At 38.6% G+C, this 12,932-nt stretch overlaps 1 protein-coding gene across 1 annotated transcript in view; it reads right to left on the reverse strand.

The window, feature by feature from the left end:
• The window catches only part of LOC120525736 (Golgi-specific brefeldin A-resistance guanine nucleotide exchange factor 1-like), a 235,662-nt gene that overhangs the window by 82,944 nt on the left and 139,786 nt on the right, over positions 1-12,932 (reverse strand). Inside the window, exons 25-26 of the mRNA XM_039748336.1 lie at positions 5,819-5,942; positions 3,104-3,175 (exon numbers count right to left, since the gene is read on the reverse strand). Of these exons, the coding sequence (XP_039604270.1) occupies positions 3,104-3,175; positions 5,819-5,942 (196 nt within the window). The remainder of the gene's footprint in view (positions 1-3,103; positions 3,176-5,818; positions 5,943-12,932) is intronic.

Raw genomic sequence — 12,932 nt, forward strand, 5'->3', positions numbered from 1 at the left:
ATTCTCAAATGTCAAGTTTTCCCAAAACGTCCATATGGCAAACATAATCCATAGTTTTGTAACAGACTTTTTCGAAAAACATGACTTTACTATAAAACAGTTCATCTATGCTTATACTATACATAACTTTATTCCTTAGGTCTAGGTGAATTACCAAATAAGCATGCCACAAGTATATACAAGGTTAAGGCTCTATTTATTTCTTCCATGTAAAGAATTCTTGTATTTTCCAATGTACAATCACACCATAATAAGTATGAAGCAAGTTCAATTCATCTTTTATCTTGACAGTACTTAGGTTTTCATTAAGAGGAAACCATATTAATAATAGTCTAAACCAGGCTAATACACCCTAACCAAAGGAAATTTTAAATTATGTATATCCATTTGTGTCAAGTATTCCGGAATCCACCTCAAGCTAAGAGAGATGTGTAACAAATCCTACACTGAAAGTTTGCTGGCTGTGATGTCTTAACAGTTTTTATTAGGGAGACAGCACAACCTTGCAGGGACCTACCAGTTCATCGGAAGTAAGGAAAATTCAATTCACTTGCCTGAGGCAATTCACAAGGAAGAAATCACAAATGTATTTAGGGTAACTGTTAGTCATTTTAAATGTTGAAAATCTATTTAGTATTCTTTCTTTTGAATGTTGAATTTAGTAGTAGAGGATAAGGTTAGCTTTTCAATGCCTCTTTCCTTTTTCAGTTTTATGAGGGTTGACTGAAAAGTAATGAGACTATCCTGTTTCTCTTTCATGGTGGTCAACATGGGAATACTTTGCATGTGTTTGTGAACAGCATACATTAATGTGTGTGAACTTGCAGTTGGATCACCATATTATTCAACACTCTGTCACAGCTAGTGGAAGCACCTTGTGCACGTCATCATGAAGGATTAAGATGACATTCATGTGAGAGTACAGCAGAGGTGAATTTTGCATTAAGCTTGGAAAAAGAGGTAATAAAACTCTTGAAATGTTACAGAAAGCATACAGTGGTGAAATGATTAACTATGCTGCTGTATTTTGGTACTGGAAGCACTTTAAGGTTGGCAACACATAAGTGAATCATGAGGTGTGTTCATGGAGGCCATCCACCACAGTTTTGAATGTCAACATTACCAAGGCTAACAAACTGTTGCAAGTGGACAGAATGCTTACCATATGCAAACCTTCAGCTTCATTGGCATCCCATTTGAACAGACTCAATACATTCTGACAGAGATATTAAAAATGCGTCATGTATGTGCCAGGTAGGTACCCAGAAATCTTGAAGAAGAGCAGATGCAATGAGAAGGTGTGCAAGAACACTGTTCATATGTCAGCGAGGGTTCCTGATTTTATAATCTCGATTCTGACATATGATGAACAGTTGATGTATACATCCTGAAAAGCCCATTTGCGTGGAGCCATGAGGAAGAAAAAAAAGGCTAGATTTGCTCAAGAAATAGTGTTTTTTTCTCCTTTACAATGCTAGGCCACATGTTGCTGCTGTTGCACTGACAGCACTGACTGAAATTGGTTGGACTGCACTGGAACACCCTCCATATACAACTCGGAGTCCTGTCACGTGCAAAAGTTTGCTGAAAACACTGCTATCGTGGGTTGCATCAGGAGTGGGCAGGAGGAGGAGTATAGGAACCTAATCAAGGACTTTGGTGCAACTCAAACCACCTATAACTGAACACCAGCAAAACCATGGAGCTGGTGGTGGATTTTAGAAGGCCCAGGCCCCTTCCGGACCCTGTGATTATCAGAGGTGACTGTGCGCAGAAAGTGTAGACCTATAAATACCTGGGAGTGCAGCTGGATGATAAATTGGACTGGACTGCCAATACTGATGCTCTGTGCAAGAGAAGATAGAGCTGACTATACTTCCTTAGAAGGCTGGCGTCTTTCAACATCTGCAATAAGATGCTGCAGATGTTCTATCAGACAGTTGTGGCAAGCGCCCTCTTCTACGTGGTGGTGTGCTGGGGAGGCAGCATAAATAAGAGGGATGCCTCAAGTCTGGGCAAACTGGTGAGGAAGGCAGGCTCTATTGTAGGCATGGAGCTGGACAGTTTGACATATGTGGCGGAGTGACGGGCGCTGAGCAGGCTCCTGTCAATCATGGAGAATCCATTGCATCGACTAAACAATATCATCTCCAGACAGAGGAGCAGCTTCAGCGACAGACTGCTGTCACTGTCCTGCTCCACTAACAGACTGAGGAGATCGTTCCTCCCCCACATATGTGATTCTTCAATTCCACCTGGGGGGTTTAAACGTTAGCATAATACAATGATATTGTCTGTTATACCTGCCTTGCACTCTGCACCCTGCATTTTTTTAACTTGCACCTGCATTTTTATCATTATTTAATTAATATTTACTTTTATCAGTATGCTGCTGCTGGAATATGTGAATTTCCTCTTGGGGATTAATAAAGTATCTATCTATCCATCCATCCATCCATCCATCCATCCATCCATCCATATATCTATCTATCCAGTTCGGATTTAGCGCTGTGTGATTTCTGGGCATTCCCAATGCTGAAAAAACAATTATGAGGAAAGTTCTCCACAGATGAAGTCAAAAACATCACTAAAAGTGATGTCACAAAACAGTGTTGCTTGTTTTTGAAACAATGTTAAAAATGTATTCAATGTGGAGGACGCCAACAATGATCCAAGCCTGTGGAGTCACCCGATTCTAAAAAAAAATCAGTCTCATTACTTTGCAATAAGCACTTGTAGATTGTTATTTCTTAATTTAACATTTTTTTATTTAGTAATTTACATTTTTTACACTTATTTTTAGCTGTTCTTGGTTTAAATAAAATTCATTTAATTCTATAATTCTGTTTCATTCTATATATTTTTTTTTTGGCTAGGGTTATCTATGTTTTTTTTTCTGTTGGCAAATCACAACAGCTTTATAAAATGGCACTAAGAAAATATTTAAAATTAGAACCGAACTGTACTTTAAAATAAGAAAGTCCTGTTTCTCAAATCAAACACGATATACACTTTTTTTTTTACCACAACAAAAAATTTAAAAAAATACTGAAAAAGAAAAAGCTAAGAAAAGCACCATTTAACTATAATGTTTGTATTTTACCTTTATTAGGTCCTGAAGTGATTCCAGTTGTAGAAAAGTACTTTCAGTTATGAGCTTTTCAGGATTACATTGCTAGAAATAATATAAACAAACAACAATTAACAATGCATTCAAACTCTCACAAAAATTGTTTAATTCATTGTAGTTGAACCATACTCTAGATTTGGTACTCGTGTGTTATAACTCTGCCACTCAACCCAGATAGGGCTTCTCCATTCACTCATGCGTAGAACCTCCAATGGCAATGATCCTTTCAATGTTATACCTAACAACATTAGAAACTTCACGACAGAAGTAATGTTTCAAAAGTAAATAAAAATCTAATTTTATGTATTCTTTTTCTTTTGTAAATAAACAAATGTAAAAAACGATGTATCTGTGGCAGGGTTCTAATACACAGGTTGCCTAGATTTTTGCAGTTTTATCTCCCAAGTGTAATCATTTCAAAACATAGATTAAAATGTTAAGCATTTTAAACCTGCTTAGTGTACTGTATAACAGATTTCACATCCCCAACTCCATTTCGAATCATACTTCCAGTCCTTGTCTGTGTGGAGTCAGAACATTTACACCATTTGTGCATGTCTTTTCCTCATGGTGCATGGAGATTTACTGGGGATTCTAAATTGCCCCCATTTGAGTGTGTGCATTTCCTACCTTGTACCCAGCGTTGCCAGGATGGAACCTGGTGCCCTGCAACTCCGGTTGGATTATGGATTAAATTGGTAATACATTTTAAACTTACATTGTAATGCTTTTAAATCCCTAAATAGGTGCATCTTAGGTTAACTGGAGATTGTAAATTTGCCTCGTGTGACAGTGTGTGAGGGGTATGTAGACTGATTGACACTCTGTCCAATACTGGTTACAGTATCACGTTTTATGACACTAGATCAGGTGCAGATTCACCAACAACCCAGAATTAAATGAAGTACTGAAGGTTTGAATGTTATACATTTCTCTTTCTTGTATTTTAATAGCTGCACCTGTAAGTACAGTATATCTGTAATTTGGCTCTTCTATACTGTATCATCTGTACAAAGCCTGGTCCTACTATCAGTTCATTAATATTGTGACCAGAGTCGCTGCTGATTTGCTGATGGTGGCGGCAGTCTTTCAAAGACAGCTCTGTAGCTCCTCCGCTGTGTATTCCTACCACTTAACACCAACAGCTGCAGCCTGACACACTGTTAGCTGTGCGCTGGTCTCTGTTGAACAGTAAACCAATGGCTAAGAAACATGGCTGCCCTTTGAGAACTCCCTCAAACAGTATTTCAATGGGAAACAAACACACTCTTAACCGGCCGTTGCGGGATCAGCTTCAGGTTTGCAGGCTTACTGTGTAACATTCTTCTCACATGATGTTTAGAATATTTAAGACTAAGCCCCAACCACCTAAATAGGTCACTTTTTTGTCCTCTCTCCTCCAGACTGCATCTGCTCAGGCCACTACTTTAGAGCTGCTGAACCTGCTTGACGAGGAAGACTTTGTGTTTTTTTAAACTGAAGAAGGGAGCTACAGCAGGACGTTTGACAGTTGTAACGTGTGTGTGTCTTTTCTTGAATAAACTATGAGACAGTTTCTGTCTGATCAGCAATAAAGTTATTGTTCCTTGGAAACCTGGCCTTACCTTCCTGTCTCTTGTGCAACTCTGTAACACAAACTTGACAATATCTATTCCCGTGTACTACCAGTTCATATTTATTTATTTGGACAAAGTTTTTTTTTTTTTTTTTGTAAATATACTATAAAATGATTTTGTGCACTGAAATTAGAAAGTATTTAGACCCATACACTGTTTTCAAATTTTGCTGTTTTGCAAGATTGTGAAAATCATTTAAATTCATTTTCCCCACACAGTAACACTCAATACCACAGAATGACAAAGTGAAAACAGAGTTTTAGAACCTTTTATTAATTGATTAAAAATAACAAATGACATATTACATTGATACACAAGTATTCAGACACTTTGCTATGACAATGCAACCCATTCTACTGATCATCACTAAGATGTTTCTGCACCGTGTTTGGGGTCCATTCATTGTCAATTTAACATGATTAGGAAAGGCACACACCGGTCTATACAATGCTCCACAGCTGAAAGTGTGTATCAGAGGAAAAACCAAGCCATGAGAAGTTGAAGAAATTGACTATTACAGATTATATCTGGAAAGGCAACTAAAACATTCTTGCAGTATTGGAGGATCACAAGAGCAAAGCTGCCTGAAAATAGCTGTCTACCAACAATTTCAATCTAATCTGACAGAGCTCAAGAGGATCTGGAGAGACAAATGGCAGAAAATACCACATCCAGGTGTGTGAAGCTGTTTGCATCATAACTGAAAAGACTCCAGGTTATAGTTACTGCAAAGGGGCTTGAATTAAGTACTGAATAACAGATAGAAATACTGGTAACAATGTAACATTTTTAATAAACTCACAAAATTTTCAAAAATCCTGATTTCACTTTGGCATTCGGGGGTAATCAGTGAGGCCTGATTGTGAAAGAAGAAGACAGAGAGAAAAAAAATAGATTTTAGCCAAGGCTGCAACATAGCAACATGTGAAAAAAAGGGTCTGAATGTCTTTTGAATACACTGTATGTCATATACTTTAGAGTATTGCCAGAATGACTACTTACCAAATTAAAAGGTAAATTTAACAGTAGCCCAAAAAAAAAAAAAACATCAAAAGCAACACACCTAACTTACCATTATGCAGTCCAGAGCGGTTTGCTTTGTCTGGTTGTTTTCAGAAGCTCGACCCCTTAACCTAAACTGTTCAGTACTTATTAGTGGTAGCCAGCTTACAAAATTTGAAAAGGATGATTCTTCCCTGTAAGTACAGAAATAAAGTAAGAAAAACTTTTATAAATTTTCTGCACCAGTCTGACGTCCATTTTCTGAGTTTAGATGGCATGTTGCCCCAAAACTATTTTTTGTACACTTTCCACAAGCGCCCTTTGTGACTAAGACACATTCTTCTAATATCACCAGACACTACGTCCAACTATGTTCTCTCCACCTTCATCTCCTCCATTTCTGTTTCTGTGTAGCTCTTCAATGGAGCACCCTTGAGTTCCTTAGACTGTTTCCCCTGAACATAACAATTAACTCAGCATTCATCTTCAAAGACCATACATACACCTGATCATTCTCAATTTTTGTTCTTTACAGCTTTCCTTCATGTTCAGCATATAATGGCCATTTCTCACTCCCATACAGCATACTCAGCTTTTATAAAATTTTCCCTTCAATGTCACAAAGGCTTCTTTAGAAATCTGAATATGGGGCAGCTACCAGAATTCCTTAAATGCGGTTCTCATGCTTGCTATCACTGCTGCGAGTGCACTTTTGTTTGCACTAAAAGGTTACAAGCCTAAATATTAATATCCATTTGGGTGCCTTTTTGTCAGAAGGAGCTTCTGCAAATGTGTCAGCTCAACTCTGATTTACACCTTTTTTTTATCAGATGAAGTACTGGGCTGATGTAGAGCAAAAACATTTTTCATGTTTAAGTAATAATTGACAAAATGTAGACAAGAAATGTATGTGTGTGTCTTAAGTCCAAATATCAAATAAATACTTTCACAAAAGGCACAACTACTGTATAAGAAAACAAGTGTGCTTTTATTCAAGACTATAACCAAAGATAAAGAAATTGTGTTAGGGTACAATGCTGACACGACTGCTTAAGTGGTGTAAGAACTGCTGACTCATAATCATGAGGTTGTGGGCTCGATTCCGGGCCCTTCCTAGATTTACCGTTTTGAGTACTGAGCTGTGCTTATTGTTACTATAGAGTAAAAACATACCTTTGATTTATAGAATCTGTAACAGCTGGTGTAAATTTATGGTACTTGTAAAAGTTAGCGTTTTATTTTTTTTTAATTATTATTCAGTTTTATTCTGTCAGTCACGTTCACACTCCCACCATCTGACACTGTTAGTTTTCAAATAAAGACGAGCTATAACAGAGGTGAACTCAGATGAGGATGAAGGTTCTACATCGGAGAAGGAACAGAAGCCCTCCCCACAAGAAACGTCCAGTCACACATAAGAACAACACAGCTGCCCCAGGTGTAAAGAAGAGGTCAGGTGTCATCCTGCCAGTGAATCTGACACACGCATGTCCTTCAATGAAACAACAGGGCATACCAAGCTCTCCAAGTTATCGTGTAAAGTTCTCGTTGTGATGGTCTTTATATAAAAGAATATTTATATGTTACTTATATATGAAAAACGTTTCTGTTTTAGGTATGTGTTCAACAATTCCTGCCTCACATTTCCTGTCATCCTACATTTACATAGATCGCTGTAGACACGGAAAACACACATGAAATATATGTATTCCAAATGATGATATATTAGTTACCCTCTACAATTCCAGGCACCTCACACCCAGATAAACAGACTTGAGCTTTGTTGCCTGGGTAAACAACAAGCAATACCATTAGTTGGGGATTCTTAAGGTGGATTTCACAGTAGTTATTAACCATGAAGGAGAGGATCCCGGCTGCAAAAAATCTTTATTTTGGGTTCAGTTATTAAATATCAGACTGTTAACCAACAAGACGTTTTCCATCAACAATCTTATAAGTAAGTGGAAAATTGACTTTCTCACATCAAGTGAAACGTGGCTTAGCTGTGATGGTGTGTCTGTTTTAATTGAATCTGCACCTCCGAATTACAGCTTTACTCATACAGTTTGCCAAGGTAAGAAAGGTGGGCGTTTAGCAAATATTTATTTTAACTGGTTAAAGTGTAAAGATATCGGCTTTGGTACTTTTGCGTCAAATTATGAGTATCTTGCCATTATTAACCAAGGAATTTCTCAGTCTCTAGTTTTGTCCATGCATAGACCTCCTAAACATAATGTTACCCAAAAAAGACATCTATCGGTTGCAACTAGTGCAAAATGCAGTTACCAGAATCTTAACTAGGAAAAGGAAATCCGAGGACATCTCTCTAGTTTTGATGTCACGACATTGGTTACCCGTGCCATTTAGAATTGACTCTAAAACACTGATTATGGTTTACAAAGCCTTAAATAATCTTGCTCCATCCAACATTTTGGCCTTTCACCTTACACTCCAAATCGTAACCTTAGATCTTCAAATGAGTGTCTGCTTATAATTCCAAGAGCTAACTTAAAAGAAGTGTTGAGGCAGTCCAAGGCTTTCTCATAGCTACATTTTAGTGTAATGCTGATATTTTGTATATGCATTTAATTTATCATTTTTATCATGGCTCCATAATCCATACTAATCCCTACTTTCTCTACTGTTCTTTTTCAGGTTTTCTGATCAAGGCACCACGCAGTCCCTACATGGATGGATTGAAGGCCAGATATCCACATGACCATCATCATTTAATTCTTCCATGTGAAGCCTGAAAACCATGAGGACTGATTTAGATCATTTATGTTAGGTAGAATGTCCAGTGATTTTGCTTTTTTTCCTCCATTCTCCTGGAGGCTTTTTTAAAATTTGTTTGTTTTTTTCTTCTCCTGGCCATCAGACCATACTTTATACTTTGTTATTTAGTGCTTAATCTTATCTAATCTTATTATTTTTATAAACTTTTCTTTCTTTATCTTGTAAAGCACTTTGAATTATATCATTTATATGAAAATGTGCTACTTAAATAAATCTTGTTGCTGTTGCCAGAACACGTCCTATAAACAGAAAGCAGCAGTTCACACCAGTCCAGTTTCACACCATTTTAAACATCCATAACCACTTTGTCTACCCATGTGTACCCATTCTTTTGACATCAATCAACATCACCAAAAACCTAAATTAATTACTGAAAACAAATTATCTTAAAGCACAGAAATGCCAAAAGATTTGGGTCTCAGATAACGCATTCCAGAAATAAGGCACAGAGGAGAAATAATTACATTTTGGTTACGAGACAATAAAAAAAAAAAAGAGAGAATTGACAACATGAAGACAAAGATGACCAACCTGCAAAGGGTTCTGCAACTGTAAATGACACCCCAAATAGTCCCATTTCCTAAAATGGTACTGGGTTTTTAAGAGCTTCAAGTTAACAGTTCTCATATCACACTTTTATAAAGACTTGATTGGCTTGTCCTGAAACACTTATGAACTCCTGTTACATACCATATGTACACCCCTGCAAGTCTGTCTAACAGCCGCATATAACAGTAGTTGATAGTCCAATCTGCACTCACATGATCCCTCCCTCCTTGACAGAGAATCATTTTTTGATTTCCCCGGCATTTTTAACCTATCAAGCTGGTTGTGCTATACGCTCAAGAGAGATATTTCCATAGTGCCCTGGAACACTGACTACCTACAGTCAGAGTGTGAACAACAACAACATTTATTTATATAGCACATTTTCATACAAAAAAATGTAGCTCAAAATGCTTTACAAAATGAAGAATAGAAAAATAGAAGACACAATAAAAAATAAACATAAGTCAACATTAACATAGAATAAGTAAGGTCTGATGGCCAGGGTGGACAGAAAAAACAAAAAAAAAAACTCGAAAGGCTGGAGAAAAAAAAATAAAATCTGTAGGGATTCCAGACCAAGAGACCGCCCAGTCCCCACAGGGCAAGGGTGAAGCTCAAATAAATATTGCTATTCAAAACAGCAGCACACCAGGGAAACGCCCCATTTGCCATTATTTTCATCCACTGCATCAACACTAGAAATAATGCTTTAGAAAAGTATCTGACAACTTTGTCATGATCTGCAGCGACAGCCGCATGGAACTGACTATTACCAAAAGAAAGGAGTTAGTGAACTTTCAGCACTGCTTATAATTCAAAATGCAAGTACATAATTAATGTAGAAGCCTCACTAAAATTTCCCCTGTAATTCCTATGATGCTTTATTTTCCAATTTATGATGCACAATGATTATTCTAGAAGCATATATTTAATATTATTTTAGCCAAAAGGCATGCAATTTGCACTTCATATACCCGGAAAACTGGCTCGTGGATTATGCAACATCAATAAAGTGGGATTTTCCTTTTTTTCATTGAAGTTGTTGAAATCATTTGCCACCGGTCAGCATTGGTTACCATTGGTTTATAGAATATTCAACAACTAGCCATGTGCGCCCAACGACGTTGCACATGTTAAAGTTTTCTGTGAAGGGCTCCCTGTTTAAACGCGGCTGGCAGTAGTGAACTGGGCCCTTCGTCGCACAGCATTATGATATTTTATAAGGGAAACAAAATTACAAAATATCGATTCCATAGAAACGGCCTACTCGGAATCACTGTCTGAATCATAATTATGTGGTGGTGTAGGAGCATTTCTGCTTCTGTCCGTTCACAGTCCGTCTCGTTTTCACGACGCTGTCGTTTCCTCTCACGATCTCTTCTCAACCTTTCTCCAATCTTGCAGGTTTCTTTGTGGCAATCCAAAGAGTAAGGCAATACACACGGAGCAATGGTTATAAAAGGGGGACACATAGGTATCCAGGCTCTTTAAAGCATAAATAGGGATCACTTCACTGACATGTGAGCAAGCCATTGTACAACTGTGAGACGCGCAGCACTCGCCGGCTACAACGTAACAATAATAATTTCCGGAACGTGCTGTTACGTTGTCATTCATTTTGCCCACTGTCTTTCTTTCATTCATATGTTACGCAGGCACGTACCTTTTATCTTCGGCACTCTCATTCTCTAACCAGGCCTCAGGAGCTAACCAGCGTAACACTGTTCACCACCCCTTTCGTTATTCCGGCACATTGTTCACATCCATGAGTAACAACAACGTACTAAAATGGAAGGTGGTCTATGCATGCGTGGAATTCGCGGACAAACAAAGATCAAGATCTAAATGAAGATCTCTTTAGTTAATTTAAAGCACCACAATTTGTTTAGTTTGAATGTCTGTGTTTTGAGGTGTGACTGGAGTACTACAGTCTTCAGTAGTATAAGCCTGGAGGAGATTCTTAATGCAATGCCTATGTTTTAGCTGTCTCTCTACTGCCATCTAGTGCTTCTTCTAATTCATTCGCGGACAAACAAAGATCAAGATCCAAATGAAGATTATATATAGAGATTATAGAATTTTCTCTCAATTCTGCATTAACACATTAGATTATATTTTTGTCCACCACTACAAACTAAGCAGGGTGAATGCATAAAAAATATTTTTAGGTGGAGTATTACTTTAAAAGGCAGTCAACCACATGTTAGGCTTACTCATTCTGCTTTCGCTTATAAAGAGACCCTTCTCTCTGGCTTCACTGGACTATACATCCTGGCTGCCTCAGAGTGAAAAGAAAAAACTCTAAGGTGAAGAAGCCCTTTCAAATTGGTGTGTTCTCATCTGTACTTTCAAGTTTCCCTGTTTAGATGAAAAAATTGCAAGCATACCAAAAGGTATATATCTGAAGTCCTTACTATATAACCCAATATAATGACAATACATACAAATATACACATATAGGCTAACAAACTACATACATTTACTTACATACAGGCAAAATACAGAGCTTCTAACAAACCAGGTAACACCTGAACTATGAGAGCTAAAGAATAAGTTTGGTATTTCTCGAAAATTTATTTTTCCCACAATCTTGGTATGTGTGAAACTACATAAATGTTATAAAAAAAATATATATATACTGTATATATATATACACACACACACACACACACATATATATATACTGTGACAGATAGAGGGCGCTGTCGTCCCCTTGAACCCTCAGACGAGACGCCAGACACCAGATAAAAGTCCAAATTATTATTTTATTTAGACTACACAGTGTAACAAGCACTCCACTCCACTATATTCATAAACAATACAATAATTACTCCAATACAAATCCTCCACTCTCCCAGACATGTTGTCAACCTGCCACCCGACTCAGCTTAACCCTGGGATCTCCCACAGTCCTTTATATAGTCCTTGACCCGGAAGTGCTTCCGAACCCTCAGTCCATGTGATTTCCTAGCACTTCCGGGTCTGATCAACACTCTTCTTTTCATCCCGGAAGTACGTCATTTCTCACTGTGACTAAGACGTACTTCCGGGTTAGAGATAAATTGAAGTCTCCGAGCCTCCCTGCAGCATCCCCTGGCGGCCCCGACATTATCCAGCAGGGCTGTACAGGAAAACTCCAATGTCCATGATGCCCTGCTGGAATTTAGGGCATCTTCATGTCGCAGGGATGGCTCTCTCTGGCGGCCTGGGCGTATTGGCTGAATGTCCGGCCAGAGTCCACAATACACATACATACATACATACATACATACATACATATATATATATATATATATATATTGTAACAAAGGAGCTATACAGGCGCCTGACCTGACACAGATGGACACGGAGGCACGTATAAAAACACAAAAACTATTTTTCTTCACCCGTGGGCGCACGTCTTCCCCGTGACCCACAGGTAATATACAGTCCCACAAAACAACAATCCAACACACAGCAATACCACCTTTCTTCTTTTACCACCACTCCTTCCCAAGCTTCATCTCCTTCCTCCCAACTCTGGCTCCATGAGTGGTGGGGGCTGGCCCTTTTTATAACTCACCCAGGAAGTGTTCCAGATGCTTGACCACCTTGTCCTAATCGCACCTCCGGGTGGGGCTGAAGATTCGTCCAGCCAGACTGCTGAGTCCATGCAGCTCCCCCTAGCGGCCATCTGAGCCCCCAACCAGGCTGTGGAGGACTCCATCTCCCATGGAGCCCTGCGGGTGGTTGGGGAATCACCGTCAGCCATGGAGGCTGCCACCAAGCGTCTCGGGAGAGGTACTGGACTGCCCATGTTGGCTCCCCCGGAACATAAGCAGCAGGGGCGTCCCTGCCGG

The sequence above is a fragment of the Polypterus senegalus genome, chromosome 1, assembly GCF_016835505.1.
Source record: "Polypterus senegalus isolate Bchr_013 chromosome 1, ASM1683550v1, whole genome shotgun sequence".
Lineage (NCBI taxonomy): Eukaryota > Metazoa > Chordata > Cladistia > Polypteriformes > Polypteridae > Polypterus > Polypterus senegalus.